The 20,073-nt window shown below is 42.0% G+C and overlaps 2 protein-coding genes and 1 long non-coding RNA gene across 5 annotated transcripts in view; 1 reads left to right on the forward strand and 2 right to left on the reverse strand.

The window, feature by feature from the left end:
• LOC143898763 (uncharacterized) overlaps positions 1-2,255 on the reverse strand; it is a 14,238-nt gene extending 11,983 nt beyond the window's left edge. Inside the window, exon 1 of one of the 2 annotated variants that reach the window (XR_013257290.1) lies at positions 1,748-2,255. This is a non-coding gene — a long non-coding RNA (uncharacterized LOC143898763). Of the gene's footprint in view, positions 1-167; positions 293-1,747 lie in introns of those variants that run through there. The other variant, XR_013257291.1, reaches the window with a different exon arrangement.
• On the forward strand, positions 671-9,714 carry Nes (lysophosphatidylcholine acyltransferase 3 protein nessy). The gene is made up of 8 exons (XM_077408448.1): positions 671-1,179; positions 3,859-3,966; positions 4,079-4,201; positions 4,786-4,901; positions 4,975-5,133; positions 5,253-5,489; positions 5,581-5,889; positions 6,008-9,714. The coding sequence occupies exons 1-8, from the start codon at positions 1,056-1,058 to the stop codon at positions 6,287-6,289; spliced, it is 1,458 nt and encodes a 485-aa protein (XP_077264574.1). The 5' UTR covers positions 671-1,055; the 3' UTR covers positions 6,290-9,714.
• On the reverse strand, positions 8,447-15,442 carry LOC143898762 (uncharacterized). Of its 2 annotated transcripts, none has more exons than XM_077408450.1 (3): positions 14,829-15,442; positions 10,437-10,913; positions 8,447-9,029 (listed from the first exon to the last, which is right to left on the reverse strand). In XM_077408450.1, the coding sequence occupies exons 1-3, from the start codon at positions 14,841-14,843 to the stop codon at positions 8,928-8,930; spliced, it is 594 nt and encodes a 197-aa protein (XP_077264576.1). In that variant the 5' UTR covers positions 14,844-15,442; the 3' UTR covers positions 8,447-8,927. The 2 variants fall into 2 exon arrangements, with proteins under 2 accessions (XP_077264576.1, XP_077264575.1); XM_077408449.1 differs by lacking the exon at positions 14,829-15,442 and adding an exon at positions 13,552-14,344.
• Between the last annotated feature and the right edge of the window lie 4,631 nt (positions 15,443-20,073).

Genomic DNA, 20,073 nt, shown 5'->3' on the forward strand with positions numbered 1-20,073 from the left:
GCTTCAAATTTAAAAACGATATAAGAGGACAGGGCTATATATAAATTACCGTTTCAAATTTATCTTTTACAATCTATCTTTATCATCCCCACGTTTTTTTAACTCTTATCCGGCTGTATTATTATTTTTTTTTTTTTCAACTCAAGTACGCGCACTCTTTCTTCTACCTTTTTTCCAGAATATATAATTTTTCAGTCATAACTCCTGGGACCGATTGACCTCGCGTGGACTAATCGATAGCTGGTTCTCGTTCCGCAAAAGTATCTCTATATACTTTCCCTCTACGCGTTTCACGAATAACGTATACAATATACAATATACAATATACGTCACAACGCAAAAGGTCCGAATTGGGATTTTCATCCGGAGGAACGTATCGCCGTTGAAGAAAAGCCACCAGTGCGATGGTCCTAGTTTTCTCGTTCTAATTTTCCAATCTAATCCGAGCGTCTGATTCATCGGGCGAGACGCGTCTCCCTCGGACGGCCGCCGCGCCGGCCGCGTCGTCCGGGTAACGGCGTCGCGTCGCGTCGCGTCGTCAACGTTGTCGCCGTTGTCACCCCGACCCCACTGTCGTTGCTGCGACGACGACGGTGCCAGCACTTGGCACTAAACTTGGCAGTGGTAGTAGCGGTGATCGGGTGCGGCGAGTGGCGAATGTGGCGATGGTCAGTACTGGCGACGGTGGCCGGTGGCGACGACGGTGGCGAAGGTTAATCGCGCCGGCAGCCGCGAGAGCTCGATAGCACTCGATAGTGACGGTTTACGCGTTGCTGACGGTGGCAGCTGAGTGCCGAGGAGTCTGGCGGCACGTCTCGCTGCTGATAAAAGGTGCGACATACACGCGCACGGCGCACACAAGCGCGCGCGCGCGCGCGCTCGCTCGCATAAACTGACGCGGCCATGCTGTAGCAGTGTAGCGTGTCGCGTCGCGCCGCGTACATACGTGCAATACACTCGACACGGTCGACACTCGACGCCGCTGCGCGTGTCGTCTGTCGTCGCGCATCGTCGTCGCTGTCGTCCGCCGCGCCGCTCCGTCGTCCACGTCCACAATGCCCTCGTCGTCGCCGATCATGGACAGCGCGGTGACGCACAGCCCGGGCGGGCTGGCGAGGCTGTCGGCGTTGCTCGGCGCTCCGGAACCCGCGCTGCGTCTCCTCGTCTCCATTCTGCTAGGTAAACCTAACCCGTTTCTTCTTTTCTTTTTCTTCCGCGTTTCCACCCGCGCCGCGCCGCGTCGACGTCGACGATCGACGAGGGACGATCCGAGAAGCGGACCCGATTTTCCCTCCCTTCGTCCCTCTTTCCCGTTTCTCGAGATTCCTCGGGTCTCGCGAATCGGAATCGATCCGCGCGTGTTCATTCATGACTTCGTATCACCACCCCCGTCCTCGCGGAGCCTTAATTCCTCGGGGACACCCCTCGCGTTACGTCGTTATAGCGTGTACAGCGATACGGTTGATAGTAATCTATAACGGCGTATAATTGCTCCTGCGCGAAGGTTGCCCCTATCTAATCGTTAAAAAAACACACTACTAAACTTTACTGTCAGCAGCCTCTCTCTTGTCGGACTGTCTCATTTCCGTGTCCCGTAAAAAGGCATGCGCGCAGATTCGGATCCATGCAGGCTCTTTGCCCTTTGCTGTTTCTTTATTCAACGACGGCTGAAAATCGCGTTTCATCTTCCGAGAGCTTCTTCGCGCACACGGGGAAGATATTTTAAGACATTTCATAATTTTTGTACCTTGCGCTCTCTGTTCGGTCCCGCGCGCACGTCAACACAATCGCTCCTTCCTCGGCTCAATAACACGCGGTAATAATATATTACGTGTGTTTAGTCTCTCAGCGTAAAATAATATGAAATGTATATGTGGGAGCAAAAAAAGCGCGTGCGCGCGGTATACGTATATGAATATGTGTAGGCCCGGAGGTATGTTCCGGGACTTTTATATTTTATATCGGCATTTTCCAGAACTGTCCTGGAAAAAATTTAAGTCCGACGGCCAGTTTCCAGGACAGTTTTCGAATCTGTTTTACAAATGTCAGGGTATAATTCCAGGACTGTATGTACATTTTAGAAAACGTGAACAGTCCCAGAACCTACCTCTGGGCATACATATATATGTATACATGCACAAGTGTGTTTATTTACGACCGCGTCACGTTGCATAACGCGTTACGCTAGGAGATGCATCGCTATATATAAAAAACCGGTGTGATCTGTTCCGTCCTAATAAGGCCGAATTCCATTCTTCTTTTGATAGAATTTAGTCCGGACAATAGAAAAATGCGCTACGCGTGAGACGATCTACTGTTAAAATAGCGTCGAAGTTGGTTGGATGATTAAAAAGAGCATTTAAAAAAATGGAAAAAAATATACATATTTGCAAAAGGGGCGGCTATCATACGATGCCTATCCGTAACAAAATGATATTTAATCGCAAGGGAACGGAACGTAAGACGAGAGAAACAGAGTGTTTGAACAGACGGATTGCGTAAGAATGCCAAGAATACAGGCATATATGATAAGCACAAAGTTGCGCTTGTATTGTATCAAATAATGAGATTTGACAAAACGAGAAGCGGCGGAGTGAAAAAAAGGGAAGTAAAGAGGAAACATTTAGCTCTGCAATTTGTTTCTCGCTTCCCGTTTGATATTTTATCTGATTAAAAATTTTGAATTTTACTATATTGACTCTGTAATCTTAGAATTTTTAATTATAACAGTTTATCAGAAAACGAGATAAAGCGAATTCGAGCGAGTTTGAATGAGTATCTAATTGCATAATAATATAATTATAAATAATCGTATGATATGTAATAGTTATAAATAAATATACCTGCAACAATAAAGTAATTATAAAACACAATCGTTACACTATTTCTTGCTTACATTGATAATACAACATTGCAACGCACAGTGGTTTCAATTTTTTTCAAAAACAGGCCAAAGCTTTGTTTTTTAATTATCAATTTGTGGTAATTGTAATGATTTTTTATTGTGCTATATCGAAAGATTATAGAGCCAACAAATCTCGAGATTATTTTCATTTTACTCTATTTAAAAGGAATATTAAAAATAGACAATTTTCTATGTTACTTTTTCTGTAGCGTCAAAAGTATTTTTAAAATTATTTTTCTGAGATTTTTTTCAGATATGAAATAATATGTCTGTTTTTACTTTATTTGGTTAAAATTTTGTGGAGGAGCAATTAATTTCAACCAAATGAGCAATGATATTTGATTGTTAAACGATATTTATTTCCAATATGGTTTATTTATTTTGATTTAAATAAATTATTGCGTTCCTAGACCTACAAAAAAGTCCGATTGAGAACTCATTTTTAATGTGATATCTGAATGTTAAGTTTGAATGTCTGAAGAAAGAACTTGCCCCCTTTGCTGATGTCGTAAAATATTTAACGAAGATATATTTGAAGGTGTTCGTGATAAATGAATATGTGATCGACATCCATATATAAATGGCTCAACCGCAATACCGTTTGTTCTAATAATTTATTGCAATGTTACGAGATATACACGTATTATGTGTTACTTGGTTATTATAAGAATAATTTCGAACGAAATTTATTTACAAAATAATATAAGTTATATAAGTATTGTATAAATGATTTTGGCCAGGTTTAGAGACTTTTAGAATCGCAACATAAAGATTTTATACACGTATATAAAATTTGTGTACAGATCAATATATTTATTTCATTCAAGATCGATATATACAACAGAGAAAATGTAGAAAAGACGCAGAAAATTATAGAGATAATCAATGTGGAGCTATAATAACCGAGGAAAAAATTATAAAAAATTCTAACTTGATATGTAATTTGATTTCAGGATTTCCCGTTGCTCTTATTCATAGGTATACGCTCTACGGCAAAGACCCCATTCGTCAGCACTTATTTTTTATAGCGTGCGGTCTCTCAATTGGCTACTGGAATTACGGTAATTCACTTGAACAGTATCTTAATTCGCGGAGAATGATACGCGCAAATGATACCCCGGCGCTCGTATATTTATAATAGACGATCACATGGCAATAATAATGATTTTTCAGATTGTAATATACTCCATTCATCGACGGCGGTATGCGCGACGTATCTGATCCTGACGATCCTCGGCAGCAGCGGATTGTCCGTCATAGTGACGTTCCTCTTCAACATGACGTACCTACTTTACGGTAAAGCAACAATGACGATAAATTTGAAAATTTATTCATCCTCGAAAAACCACGCATATATTTATTTACATATTTATACTCTGCGACACTACCTATTTATTATTCTCAAGCTATCTGGCGCGAAATTATCGTGGAATTAAAATAATGCGTTCAACGTTTCTAGCAGAAAACTTTTTCGATTTACCGTTTAAATTCACTTTTCGCACCTGGAAACTAGAACGGCGCCAAAAATTGAAATGTAAGAATTTAAACGACAATTATAACGAAGAACGACAATTTTCTTACGTTACGTGCGCGTTACAGCCTTCCATTTGGAATTTTCTTTGGCATGTTCGAAAAGTTGCGGGCAATTTGTATCGATAATTTGAAATAACAAACATTTTAAATACATTTTTTAAATATTATTACACCATAATAATTTTTGTTGTAATTTGTCGAAATATTACTTTTCAGTTTCGCAATCGTTTGCTTTTATTTCGTAATGAGCGTCATCGTTGTCTCATTTTCTCTCGTCGATCGTTTCGAGCTACGAAGCAATTTAAACAAATTGTTGTTTGTTAAACATAAATTGTTTTCCAATACAGGCTATTACACCACCAGTACCCAAGATTACGATATAAAATGGACAATGCCGCAGTGCGTGCTGACCCTTAGGTTAATAGGACTTGCATTTAATTTATGGGACGGTCAAAAACGTGACGTACGAAACGCAATTTTTTTCCATAATTCTATTATCTCGTTCATTTCGCGACGTAACGATCACGGTGTTGTAGGAGGAGCTCTCCGATGGTCAAAAACGCGTGGCATTGAAGGAACGACCGTCGCTGTTGGAAATTGCGGCGTACGCTTATTTTCCAGGCGCCTTCCTCATCGGGCCGCAGTTCAATATGCGACGATACTTGGACTATGTCAACGGTCGTCTCACAGAACGCGTACGTTGATGAATGAATTAGAAAGATACTGTAATCTATCGACGAATCATTTAGTTCTCCAGTTTAAGAAAATACGAATGTCCATTTAATGTAAGTATCATGTTTTTACATGGTTATAGGATCCTCGAACTGGTGCCATTAAGCTGCCGGATTGCGTGTCAGCGGGATTATTACGAGCTTTCGTCGGATTCATATATGTAGCGATATTCCAAATCGGCACACTCTACGTTTCCGATCAGTATCTCTTTGAACCATCGTTCCAGAAGCTGAATTTAATAAAGAAGTGCTTGCTGATCGGCTTGTGGGGCCGTATCAATCTATACAAATACGTCAGCGTCTGGCTAATCACAGAAGGGGTACGTGATTGAAACAGTTTTTTTTTTAACATTGTTTATTTTTATTTGTATGTGCTTGTTGGGTTGTTATCGTCTAATGTTTCGATTTCAGGTGTGCATCACTTTTGGTCTCACACATAATGGAAAAGACTCCAAAGGTCGTATTAAATGGGACGGTTGCGCGAACGTTAAACTGCGAACATTCGAAACTAGCACGCGGTTCAATCACTACATTCTCTCGTTCAACATAAACACCAATCACTGGTGTGCCGAGTACATTTACAAGAGGCTGAAGTTTCTGGGTTCAAAAATATACAGTCAAGTAATAACGCTGCTTTTCCTTGCCCTCTGGCACGGTTTTCACTCTGGATACTATCACAGTTTCTTTATGGAATTTATCGTGTTGTACTTTGAACGAGACGTAAGTATATACAATTGCGGCTCGCACGAACAGAGAGCTTTCGCAGGTTTTTTGACATTTGACAGTTGCTTGCTTGTTTAATCCTCATGTCCCGCTCGCTTTCTCTTTTTTTTCTCAGATTGGACCAGTATTACAGAACAGCGAGAAAGTGCAAACGCTCCTGAAGACGCGATGGGAAGCACGTATGCTCGCTTGGATCTTTATGAAGCTTTACACTTTTGTTTTCATGGGATACGTCCTCGTGTCGTTCGTACTTCTCTCGTATCCGCGGTATAATCAAGTTTACGCTAGTTTGTATTATTGCGGACACGTGTTCTTCCTCTCCTACCCGTTCCTCGCGCCGTACATTAAACGATTGATCGGTCAAAGACACGAACGTCAGCGATCGCACCAAGAATAAGATAGCACAATATCTCTTTTCTTTTTCCTCGACATCGTTGAGGCATTGCCCCTGTACTTACTTGGTTTTTTTTTCTTTCGCACCGTTGTTCGTTGCGAATCGATATTCGAGAAGACATACAGCTGTGATGGTAAGGGACGCTGGCTGGTATACAGTTACGTTCACTTACAGTCACTTAGTCTTCAGAGAGAAATGTGATAGCGCATATCCAATACGGAAGATACGGGAAATAATAAAGCGTATTACCATCACTATCGCGTTTCGTAACGGCTGTGAATCCTTTCATAATGCTGAATTTCATGGCTTGAATATACGGTCAACGATCAAGTTTCACGAGTGAAAAATTCTCCCTTGAAGAATCTATCGCTGAAACGAAATGACGGTGGTAGATGGAATATATGCGCGGATATTACTGCTAAGAACATTTCAATTTGTAAATCGACGCACCATTTAGAGAAAATTTCGCTGGTCGGGAATTTTGTGTGCCTGTATTTGAACGTTTCTACGATCAAACTTTACGACACAAAAATTCAAGCGATTCCAGCAAATAGTTTCTAGATACTTCAGTATTTTCCTACAACAGTACGTTCTTGCGTCCTCAATCGTATTTTTATATATGTAGCGTGTTCGATTGGAAAGTTTTATTTACATGTATTCCATTTGTAATAAAATCTGTTTAAATGCGTTATGCCCTTTTAGCGATAAAGATCGTTACGAATATAATAGTGTAGCGGCCGCGTAAGATAGTCAAGTGTCACAATATCTCGAAAAGGACTCGACGGAAGAGGCAATTGTGCATTTAGGTAACGCAATAAGGACGTCCACTCGCTAAAATAATTTTAGGGAAATTGCGTTGCAGAGAACACTTAGAGAATAATACCGTGGTTTTTGTAAGTGCAAAAATAGCTAAAAGAACATAGTCAGGTATACGCGATATCGTGCACGATTGAAGTTTAAATATATATTTTATCGTAGTGCTACATTTTTACCGATCTAATACGATTAAACGCGTTTGCTATACCTCTCTAGATGTAAATACGACGATAACAGATTGACCGTGATTCTAGTCGAGCGTGTACCTTCTACCGTGTATATGCACGCTCTATCAGTGTCAATATACGGTATAAAGCGACGCGAGAAGCGATTTTCAATCTTATACGTTTGCAGTTATTTTTGTAGGTAAAAGTCTAACAACGATGTATGTACATACCTATCTATTCGTGCAGTAGAAACGCGGCTCTTATTATGCACACAGCCCTTCGAACACACAGCTCATCGAAATTAAGAGATATTAGTGGATACCAGTTCGATATATAAACAAAGTGTTCAGAAACTGATATACTTTGCGATTTTGACACTCTTGTCGCATTCACGTGCGATATCAAGTTAGATCGACGAAAAAAAAATGATTCGCAATCCTTCGCTTAACGACCTTGATTTATCGATTGCAAGAGTACGCCCAGTCTCTGGGAGTCTTTGACGTAGTCGCATACAGGTTTACAAATTTTTAGATACTGGAACAAATAGGAGTGTACAAGCGTAGCGCAGTCAGGAGTTATATTGCGTACATTTGCCGATAGCATTTATTATAGAGTTGAAACAAACAGGACGGTCCAACGTGACTTTCCTGACGTGAGACCCTTATACGTAGTTGATAAGTCGCGAACGGTGGAATTTTAACTCTTCAATTACCTATACATTGAGAAATAAGATTCACGCTGGTCGTTTGTTTCGTACTTAATACCAATGCGAACACGCTCGGCAAATGCGCTGTTAAATACTTGCGAATAGCTTATCTTGGAATCATACGTTCCAAACGTCTTCGTGGGAATCGTTACCGTTATAATATAATCGCAAATTTAGTCGACAGATAGGGCAAGACGTTTGGGCGATAGGTATGTGTTCTCGAGTACAGTTCAGGACTCTCTAAAACGTTGTTTCAAGGATAATGATAAGGATTGCACTTGCAAGTGTGCTTGCGATCTAGATTTCAACAATTTCGATTTCGTGTCGCGTCAGTAGTAAAAGATGGAACAAGAAGCTCGAAAGTGAAAGGAGGAGAGAGAGAGAGAGAGAGAAACGGATTGTAAGAATCTGTGAAACGAGGAATAAGACTAGCGAAGAGAAAGGCGGTGAAGTGATTAATAATGCCGGAAGTTATTTGATATAAAAACAGTGTATTTACGATTATTTTCTTAAAAGATACAAAAGAAACATCGACGTTTCGTATATAAAAATTATTTTTTTCTTTACATTTCTTTCAACAGAGGACCGCGACAAACGTCGGCACTCAGTCGTTCAAGAACTTATTGTTACGTGTGTGTGTGTGTGTGTGGATCTATGCATGTGTGAGTGTGCGTGCGTGTGTGTGTGCGAGCGACATCACGATTAGGCTTTATTAGCAACACGAAGCGTCTGCCTCTTAAGCACCTTCAAACACCATGCGGCCTATCTTATGAGATACTGGCGATATATATACATCCCTCCTACGATTATTAAGATCCATCCGGGCCCGCGTTCGCGTCGCGTCGCGTATTGCGAAACGACCGAGAATAGTCACCACGTAAAATATTTGTCTCCGTGAAATGCCGAGGGTCTCGAGGGTGAGAGTGATGTGCGCTCCATGCGACGACCGATTCTAGTACGGTCCGCTAGGGCCCGGTTGCGGTGCCCCGTAACTGTCGATGGGTTGCCCCGGTTGTTGCCCCGGCGGGCCGTATTCGCCGCCGCCTTGCTCCTTCTGTAATGCATAAAAATAAATACATAAGAGATAAGAAAGAGAGAGAGAGAGAGACAACACGTGGCGCATGAAATTTATATTGTGGCTATCACTCGGCCGTGATCTTTTCCGTGATGGCAATTTAGCAGAGTTTCGGTAGTTAGTCTTCGTATTCGCATAATTTAATTCTCGCCGATATATCTAGTAGTTTAGCTAGCAAGGCAAGCGATTTCAAGGAAAGTAGCTCAGGCTTGAGGGATTTTTTTCAGCGGTTAATTGTACGCCACGCGGAAGAACATCCCTTGATCGACAACCGGATCGAGGCTCTCGATACTCGTAGCGCGCTAACCGGAATGCGACGTGTATAGCGAAAGATATCTTTTGTAACGAAGAGTTATAGCGATATTAGAGTTGTACTACAATACAATTAATCCCCGTGCAATCTGCGACACATTGTAGTAGAAATCTCGACAAGCTCGCTTAGAGCGGCATTACGAAGCGACATTCGAGGAGAAACTCTCTGTAATTATTCAAATTGTCGGCACGGCAATCACCTTGACAATTTCTTCTTCTTCTTCTTCTTTTTCTTCTTTTTTTTTTTTTTTTTTTATTACATAGTCGAGTCGTGGAAAGGTGATTCGCGTCCGACTAACAGTAAGGTCGTATACTCGTCTGATGAAGCGAAATATATGACGTGCGAATATCATCTACGCCTAATATCCGGATCCTTTCGTATCCTATGCAAAAACATGCGCCGCGCCGCTCGCTCCTATATCATCGAAATGAGCAATTTATATGCCGCGCGAGACGTCACACTTTCGTCTTTCGACATTCGCCGAAATCGTTTCTCGATAGACCGCTTTGAAAGCGGCTGCCAGCTGTAGATATATATATACGCGCGTTTGAGCAACTGAAAAATTGCGCAACGCATTGCATTTAGATCCGACGATAGGGACGTCGTGCGTTATCCTTGCCGAGGTTCGTAGTTTGCGCGCGTCCAAGCGATTGCGTTGAAAAAAGAAAAGAGAACTGCGTGAATTACACCGCCAAAGCGTAAAAAAAGAAAGATCAATAATGATTTTTATTCGACCAAACTGGCTATCTTTATTTAATATAGTCGTGTCACAAAAAACTATGTTAAATAAAGATTGCCAGTTTGGTCGAACAAAAAAATCATCGTTAGTTATTTACATAGCGAAGCACTGTCATATTTGGAAAGAAAGATCGTTGCCTAAGTTTTATAGAGAGAAAGACACAGATCAACAATGATTTTTTATTCGACCAAACTGACCCATCTTTATTTGATATAGTTGTGACAGTTATATTAGATACGAGATAGCCAATTTTTGGAACAAAGAATCACAATTTGTTAATTATTAATTGGCGAAACAAAGTCACATATGTTTGGCGGTAAGAAAGATCCGTTACCTGAGTTTTGTAGCGGATGAAGTAGACCTCCGGTTTGCTGGGCTGCGTCGGTGTCTGCGTCGGCAGCACGACGTCGGGCGCCTCTTCCGGCTTCTTCACCAGGACGTAGATCAACGTCTTCTCCTCGTCCGGCTGCGGCAGCGGCGGCAGCTGCGGCGCGGTCGGCGTAGGCGGGGTCGGCGCCTTGATGAACACTATTTTGTAGTGCTTCTGCGGCGGCTGCGGCTGCGGTATGTTCTTGGGCGGCCTATACTCCGGCGCTTCCGGCGGCGGCACGTGGACGTACACGTGCTTGTGGATCACCGGGTTCTGTTGCGGCGGCCCGTAAGCCGCCGCGGGCGGTCCGTATCCTCCACCGCCGCCGCCGCCGCCGCCACCCCCTCCGGAGGGCGGAAAGTACGAGCTCACCGGCGGCTCCGGCGCCGGTTTCGCGAGCGTCAGCGCGATCGACGAGCAAGCGATAGCGAAAATCGTGCCCTGTTAAAAGTGAAAATATACAAGCGTGATCGTGACTGTAATGTTAACGAGGGGAATTGTAGCGAAAGTTACGATACTTATAAAGATTTTGCTGTATCATATATATCGCGGGCATTTACATTCGACGGGAATTAAATCTTTATTCAAAAATTTCACCTGCGTTTTTTATATTTTGATAAAAGAATTGCGCGATTATATTCGATACACTTTAATGCAATTTAGAGAAAACCAAGTTTGAGAGAGAAAGGATTTTACAATTTAAATTGTACATTTTGTTGTTTAATGAAAATACCGATATAGTAATTTTTAGATAGCAACGAGAGATTGGCTGATTACAGCATAGGCGTTTTTATAATATACAAGTTTCTACCCGGTCTGGTGTGAAGAGCCTGCATAATCTTTCGTAATATACATTATAATTTTTAACTAATGCGAAATAGACGATTAATTGATTGCCACTCCTCGCGGTAACGGATGGTTACGTCATTACATTCCAGCTTTGCGAAAAATGTAAAACGAAGAATTATACTTTTTATGTAACTTACGCTACAATATATTTTCTCCGCGAGACCAACGACTCGCCGATCATTTATCGCAGGCGAGTATGGCGTGTCGAATATAACACGTTCGCGATATAAAGCGTGTAACAGCGAATTATTTTACCGATTACCTCGTCCACGGCGATTCAGGATCAATAGAAATGAAAATACGCGACATGGTACATATTGCAATGCTTAACTCGCTTAAAGAGCTCATTTGCGACAGACACTTCCACATAGCAACTTCTCTCGGCCGCTATCGGCCAAATTGTGCGAGCACAATGGCTCGTTTATCGCGAACTCCCCGTGTACGATCTGACTCGCGTAATCGCGCACGATTATTCATGTATTTATCTTCGGTAAAAGGATAAATGCGACGCGTCAAGGAACTGATTAACGACTTTCAATAAGCCCCCACGCATAAGCTGTACATTCGTCTCTTCTTCACTTGATCGGGCAATTTCCGACAGACGGGGTCAAAGTGCCGCGTTTTATCTAAGATTACGTTTAGCTTCTAATGGCTTTATAGATTTTCAAAAAGCTTTGTGTATCTCGGCGCGTGAAGTGACGAGTCGTCCATAATTGGAATTTGATTAAGAATTTAAGGGTCGACAGGAGTAACACTATATACCGACCTCTGTCGGATTGCTTAGTTGCGAGTCCGTATTTTATTTATTATAAATTTTCTAAGAGCAAAAAAAATAGAAAATCCGGTTATGTACCGGGTTGCGGCTGATCTTACTGATTGAAACGAGCATATAAGTTTAATGAGATTCGTTAATTAATTTGGCTAAAATTTGGGAAAAGCCGTTTCCAAGCAGCTTTGCAGCTCTAAGCAAGCCTGAATATAAAATTTGAGTTTCGAGTCTTAATAAATGAAAGAGAAAGAGAGAGTATTATTTTATTTAATTATTACTTCAAAATAAAAATCACCGAGTATAATCAAAGAAGAAGAAGGGGAGAGAAAGATAAGTGATTTTCATCTCTTGGGAAATTAATTTTACTTTTTTTTCACCGCGCTGAGCCAGTCTCATCCGCGCGCGTTTTAAAAGTATAATTTAAATCTCGACTGGTTACGGTCGCGCGAGCAGGAAGGCGAGTTATAATCCACGCCAATTACGCTCTCTTAGATGAAACCATCATTCGTCCGCCCGACAGATATTCTTTGAATTCTCGATTTGCGTTCTTTCCGGAGATATTGCGACGAGAGAGCCCATTAAATTCCGAATAGCGTTTCCCATTCCCGCGCGACGGGCATGTTCCATTAGCGCGAAAACGGAAGAAGGCGCGCGCGCGGCGTGTGCGATGCGATGCGATGCGATGCGATGCGATGCGATGCGATGTGCGCGATAACTCACTCCGCTCGAGCGGAGCTTCCTACTCACTTATAACGACCCCCGCGCCGATCATTCAATCGTGCTTTTAGTGCCGCATCGAAACTCCGTTCCGCGTGCTATAAAAGACTTCTGAAGCCGCTTTCCCCATTTTCCTTCTTTCGCGCTATATATAATTATCGAGACCGTGTCGGCGTCGTTGGTGTCGGTGAACAGAGCGGGAGCAGCACACGGTATAAAAAACGGGTTCCCCTTTTACTTTTGCCCGCGCCGCGAGCGCGATCCTTTTGATCCGCGCTATGAGATTCGTGCCGATGCGCACCTCGCGCGTATATAGCGGGATGCACGCTCGACGGATTTTTCTTCTCTTCTCTCCTCTCCTCGGGAAAAACGCGATCACACGTCGTCGCTTTCCATCGGCTGGGGGAAAAAAAAAAAACAGGAGCCGATGCGCGACCGCTGAAACCGCTGACGTAAACGCACACGGGCTTCTCCTCGAACGAGACGGGGCAACGTCTCTTGTTCGAGGGACATCTCAAATAAATCCCCGATGCCTTTCGACAAATTCTCTCGCGCGTATATACGAATCATTAATCTCGCGTATGCCTTGTCGACGCGGTGAAAACGCAAAAAGAAAAGAGACAAAAAAGAGACGAGCGACTGGATGTGTATCCAGCGATGATTGCACGACGATTTCGTAAGAATTCGAACCGAAAGTTACTCCTATATATTAAATGCACCTGGCTACTCGATCAATTGACTTACGCGTTTCACTTGGTCAAGAGGAATGCTGCAATCGACGTTTAAATTTGGTAACCGGTCTTGAACGTTGCAGAAGAGACGTTCGTTTGCGCACCTATCGGATAATCGCGCGGCTCGAGGAGCGAGCGATTCACACAGGAAAATTACGCTCGTCGTCGTAAATATATTAGTCATCGAAGTAAAACGATTTCCCGACACGCATGTGACGCGCGATCGTTCGCGTATAAATGTTTGCAAAACGGCAAACGTGACACTTGGATATTTTCAACGTCTCTCGCATCGCGTCGTAAACGGATTCGCTCGAGAATAATGATTTAATTGAGACAGTCTTGCGTATACCGACGATGTGGTCACCTCGCGTTTGTCTCGAATCCTGAAGTGTGAGATACGTCGGTGAGAAGAAAAAATACGCACGATTATCTTTGAAGATATAATTGCGCCTTTGAGTATAGCACTGTTAAATATTAAAGGATGAAATTTAAATGCCTTGACATTTTGTTATTTTTAACTACCATGTGTGTCGAAATTCATTATTTTAACACAAAACAGTATTATTTTAACTCCGTTTAGTCAAATTAACGACATATTGAGTAGAAGCAATAGCGACCTGTATAGGAATAATTGAAATTAACTCAAATTGAGTATACAATTTGAACGTTCGTTTGCGACGAAGCGGTCACCTCGCGCTCATCTTTGAAGCGCGAGAGACATGAAGTAACGCCGACGATGGAAAAAAATACACACAATTATCTTCGAAGAAATAATTGCGCCTTTGGGTACACTGTCAAATATTAAAAAATAAAATTTAAACCAATACTTTAAGTTAAATAACATTTTGCTATTTTTAACTACCATGTTTTTGTCGAAATTTATTATTTTAACACAAAACAGTATTATTTTAACTCCATTGACTTAGTTGAATTAACATTGTTTTAGTTAAATTAATAACTATTGAACAGCAGCGGCGGTGGTGACCTATAGAAATAATTAAAAATAACTCGAATTGAGTATAATTTGACACTACGGAATTTAACAGTGTATACAAGAAACAATAATCGAACTCGAATAATTAAGAACGCGTTCGCGACGAAGCGGTCACCTCGCATTCATCTCCAAACTTGCAACGCGCGAGACGCGAAGTAAGCGATGATGGAAAGAAAAAAAAAATTATGCACCGATTATTTTTAAAGACCGCGAGCCTTCGGACAGGAGACCGAATGATCGGGCTCGATAATTAAGAACGTTTTTACGTTCATCGCGGTCGCGCTTCGCTTACTTACCGCGGTGGTCCGCATTTTCTCCCACGTGTGTGCGCGCGCGCCGGAGGCTCAAAGGTAGTACTCCCGAAATGTGAGGCACGTAGAAAAAGAGGAATGTCGAGCGTTTCACTTGCGAGCTTTCACGCGTGTGGCGTGCGGTCGAGGCTCTTCCGAACTTTTATAGAGGCCAACCGAGAGGGATACCCACGGAAAAGGAAGGCACAGGAAGGCGGCCCGGTATTCGTGGTCGTCGCCGTCGTTACGCGGGCCTCCTCAAGGGGGTTTCTTCTTTCGTCGTCATCGTTCGCCGCGGTTCGATTCGCGGGGACGAAAGGTGCGCGACACACAGCTAGAAAATGAAAGTACTTACTCCAGAAAATGAAGATTCATCGTCGCGCGGAACAATTTACGCGACGATCTAATATAGCTGACGCTGCCCGGCCGAGATTTTTCCTTCCGTATATACCGCCGAAACGAACAAGCATTTATTCTCTCGCGTATATCCACGATAATTCCAATCGGCGGCAATTGCGCGCAGATTCCGCCCGCAAACGAAAGTTAAGAAAAACGTGTATAGCTGCTCGGGTTGAATTATTTAAACCAAAGTGCATTTTTGTTAAATTATTTTACTCAATATTTTGACTTTATTTTTAATATTTTATCTTATTTTCAGATTTTATTTTATTTTCAATATTGCAATTACATATGTTTAATTAGATATTAGATATTTTTATTTATTAGCTTGGACGAAACGCACAAGAGATACGTCTCGGTAAACTACAAGAAGTATATATATTTGTAATGCTTAGTATGATCAGTAATATACACGAATAAATAAAATATATACATTTATGAACAATATTTTTCTGTTTCTTGACTTTTGTTAATTATTTATGTAGACAGCGAATAGTTCGCGAGAGACGACGATTAGTCGAGAGATTGGAAGGTATTTGGCGAGTGAAGAACATAACGGAGAAAACGGATTGAAACGCGAGCGCTTGATGGGAATGATTAAAAACTGTATCATCCACGGGTACCGGAGAGTAATTTTCGCTTTCTTCGCTGCCGCCGCAGCGGTTACCGCACGGTCGGCATTACGTAAAATGTGCGAGAAGATATTTCTGGACGGCATGGCAGCAGCCGTCTTGTTAATAAAACACTACACTTTACTACACCGGACTCGACATCCATTGATTTAAATATCCGATTAAACTCCGGTCCGGAGGCGCTTAAATCTGTAAAAGGTGAGTTATTCATCGCGCTATCGTAATCTCAGGAATGTCGCGAAACCGCTCTTGACATAACTATCCACTCGATCGATGGTACCAATGAATTATTCATTATTTTCTACGAGGACTCGCGGTAAGAGCGAAACGTGATAGCGTGTAAAAAAAAAAAAAAAAAAGAATCCGCTATACCGTGCGTAAACCGATCTAACGGCTACATTATCGCGGGGACCGTCATCGTCGTCAGCCGGACGCCGGACGCGATCGCTCGTTACCCAATGTTACTTTCTTCCGCGAATACTTTGTTGCCGTGCGATTATCTGTTGCTCGTTTAAGACGCCAAGAGAGAGAGAGAGAGAGAGAGAGAGAGAGAGAGGGGGGGGGCAAGAACTGGAGAACAGCGAAAACGAATCTGTTTCTGATGCGGATAGGTCGTCCGTCGCTGGTGCGTTACGCGACCGTATGCGGCTGCCAGGATATATGACCGGCATTCGTAACGTCCTCTTGAAAAACTTTGATAAGTATGCGCTGCGCGCAGCACGCGCGGAGCATTTCACTCTGATTTCATCCACGCGGGTGCTCGACCCGCGAGTTATTTATTGGACGTCCGTGAGCGAACGACGAGGAGGGACACGAATTACCGATCGGAGGCCCGGATCGTTGTAACGTGCGCCTATGTAGGTCAGTGCGGTCCCCCGCGTGATCCCCCGAAAGAGACGTTATAATCTCGGAAACGGGCGGACTTAGATATAGGTATACACGCGCTTGTGCCGTAGATGCGCTTATTGCAATGGAATAAATGAAACACGCGGTATTTTCACCAGGAGGCACACCATAAAACCATAAAAACCATTTCGACGGCATCGGCCTCAAGTTTCTCTTCAGCCGTGTGTATGAAAAGAATGCAATTTCTAATATTAACATTTTATCGGTCGTCGTCGTGAAACACTAAACGATTGTTTCAGTCACGTTGCTTACTGTCACGTAGCGTCTTATAATCGTTAATGTTAATGACGATACTTCGAAATACAGCCTTCGGAGAGGAGATTTGAATTCGAGATGCGGGGTTTCGAGACAGGCGTCGAGGATATACTTTCCTACATCCAATATATATATGAAGACGAAAGTGTTTTGGAACTTATACGCGGAAAAGAAAAGAAGTGTCAAATCAAAAAACTTATGTGTACGTAAAATAATTTATAATCTTCTTGAAGAATCTCAACTTTTTTTCTCGACCGAACCGTGTAAAATAACTTCAGTCAAGCAAGTTTTCTTTGTTTAACGCAACATAATCTTATCTTATTTTAAGATTTACGCGTTGAAACCAAAGATATTTTCCAATCAAGAATATTCTTTCTTTCTGTGATTATAGAATATTTTTTCTTTATCCGGCGTGTTCTTCCTTGATTGTGCTATTGTTTTCGCGAGAGGAGACAGAGGTGTATCGTGGTAGAAAAGTACCGCGAGACGCGATCCGATTTCGTGCGAGAAGGAAAAAGCGGAGAGAGGAGAGGGTTCACGCCTCGGGGTATGATTCGATTCATTTTCCTCTCCGCGCGTTATCGTCGCGATCGCGTTATACCCGGAGCGGACTCCAGCGGGCACGACGCGACGGAGCATGGAAGAAGAGGAGTCTGCGAGGACATTGGGCGCGCATATACAAAATCGCAAAATCGCTCGAGTGAACGTGCCCGATGTGTAATATTACATGTAACGCAATATGTCGCGGCGCGCGCTCTCCTTAACGCCTGCATCGCTTATTACCACACGTAGAAGGGCACCTTGCTCGGCAAACGGCGACTTGAGATTGTTCCCCTCCGTCGGGAGCGATATCTCAGTCTCCCCGATGCAGGCCCGATCGGGTCCGCCATAAATATCCCGGGCGATCGCGCACTGTCCACGCTGTTCAATTTGTAGTGTCAAATTATAGATTTAATTTTAGTCATTTTTAACCGTTGTTACACAGAAAAAAAGAGGTGTCAAATCAACATTTATATTGCGTTAAAGGAAAAAACTTGCTTTAATGAAGTCATTTATTTGTATAGTTAAACGAAGTTTTATAGTTCAAGAAATAGAAATTAAAATAAAAAGTTGAAATTCTTATAAGAAAGTTATACGTCGTTGCGTATATACGCACCAACGAGTATGCAAGTTTTGATTTAACACTTTTTTTTTTTCTATATAGTTCACTGCTTCTGCTCATATGTCGTTAATTTAATTAAAACAATGTTAATTTAGCTAAACCAATGAAGTTAAAATAATAAATTTCGACCGACGTTACATGATAGTTAAAAGTAACAAAATATAATTTAACCCAAGGTATTGATTTAAATTTCATCTTTCAATATTAAATATGTACTCCTCGATGTGTGTGTGTGTGTGTGTGTGTGTGTGTGTGTGTGTGTGTGTGTGTGTGTGTGTGTGTACTCCTCTTGAAAAATCAATTAATCGCGTCTAAACGAAGCGCGCGAGAGCAGCAACGAACGTAGAAACACAAAATATGTATCGTATACGCATGTATTTTTTTGTAAATGATTGATATTAAATATATATGTAAATATGAGAAAGAGAGAGAGAGAGAGATTTGTCACAGGAAAGCGTGTGGGCGATTGCTCTCGCGTAGCTGCCTTACAAAATTTCTTGTGTCGTCGTTTGAAAGATCATTATTAGACACACACTCAGGCCATTACCTAATACTCTCGTGTGTGCTATTACCCAATATAATATTCAATCCAACTGCTCGGCAACGTTTCTCCACTATACTTTCCACTAAATTTTCAACGCTTGATACGCATAATGATCGCTATATCGCTTTTGGAAGCGTGGCTGTTTCAAGATGGGCGCATGTTTACTTCATCCCGATGAAAGACCAAACATTTTTTCTGTTGGGTTGGCCGACTGAAATGGTTTGTGTGTGTGTGTGTGTGTGTGTAATACGTTAAGTCGTAATAAGATTTTTTACTTTCCAACCCGTGTACGAGAGGTATTTTAGATTATTGTATTATATTATGTTATTACATTATCTTTGTCTCAGATAATAGCACGAAAATGCAACCTAACGATCTTTCAAACGGTACGAAGAACTTTAATTTCAAGACGATGATCTTGTGTAACAGACTGTAACTGTAAATACGATGGTGATTATAATTAATAAATCGTATGGATTTTCGCATACGAAAGTTTACGCGACCAACGCGGCGTCGAGAAGTAGGAGAGATCGTCGAGAGACGGATAGTCGGGTTCTTAATTTCAAACAATTTTGTCCGAACTCTCCTCTTCGTACACTGTTATTAAAGAATAAAATTTAGACCAATACCTTGAGCTAAAAATTATACATTTTGTTACTTTTAATTACCACGTGTGTATCAGAATTTATTATTTTAACACAAAACAGTATTATTTTAACTTCGTTGGTTTAGTTAAATTAACATTGTTCTAATTTCTAATTAAATTAATGACATATTGAGTAGGATGAGCAGTGGCGATCTACCAGGAATAATTAAAAATAACTCAAATTGAGTATATAATTTGACAGACTGCGAATTTAACAGCTTAGGGTTAAAGCCCAAAATCCAAGTCTCGAATACTCTCACCCGTCTTCACGGTTCGGAGATATAATAGAATTGGGTGTGATAAAGCCTATATACATTTTTAGCCCGTTCACCTATAAGGCTCCTTGTTCCTCGCCGATCCATGGTTGGACCACGACGAATCTTTCTCCTGCATCTGTATCTTATACAACGAAATAAATTACGTTCCTCACATGTGCGGCCGTTTATTTCCGGCGATATAGTTCGCAAAGTAGCCACCTTTCGTAGATGACAAATTAATTTAGTTCGATGAGGGAAAAGAAGTTACGTGATTTTTCTTTCGTCACAATCCGATATAATCGCGATGAGGGACCAGGAGATTTAATGTCAAACGCGCACGCTTGGATGCCCCCGACGACGGACGATCTGTATCCACACACACACACACACACACACACACGCGTGGCACAATTTCAAAAGGATCGTCACGGCGCGGCGGCGTGGAATATG

This window comes from Temnothorax americanus, unplaced genomic scaffold (genome assembly GCF_048541705.1).
Source record: "Temnothorax americanus isolate GAGA-0224 unplaced genomic scaffold, ASM4854170v1 Scaffold24, whole genome shotgun sequence".
NCBI lineage: Eukaryota > Metazoa > Arthropoda > Insecta > Hymenoptera > Formicidae > Temnothorax > Temnothorax americanus.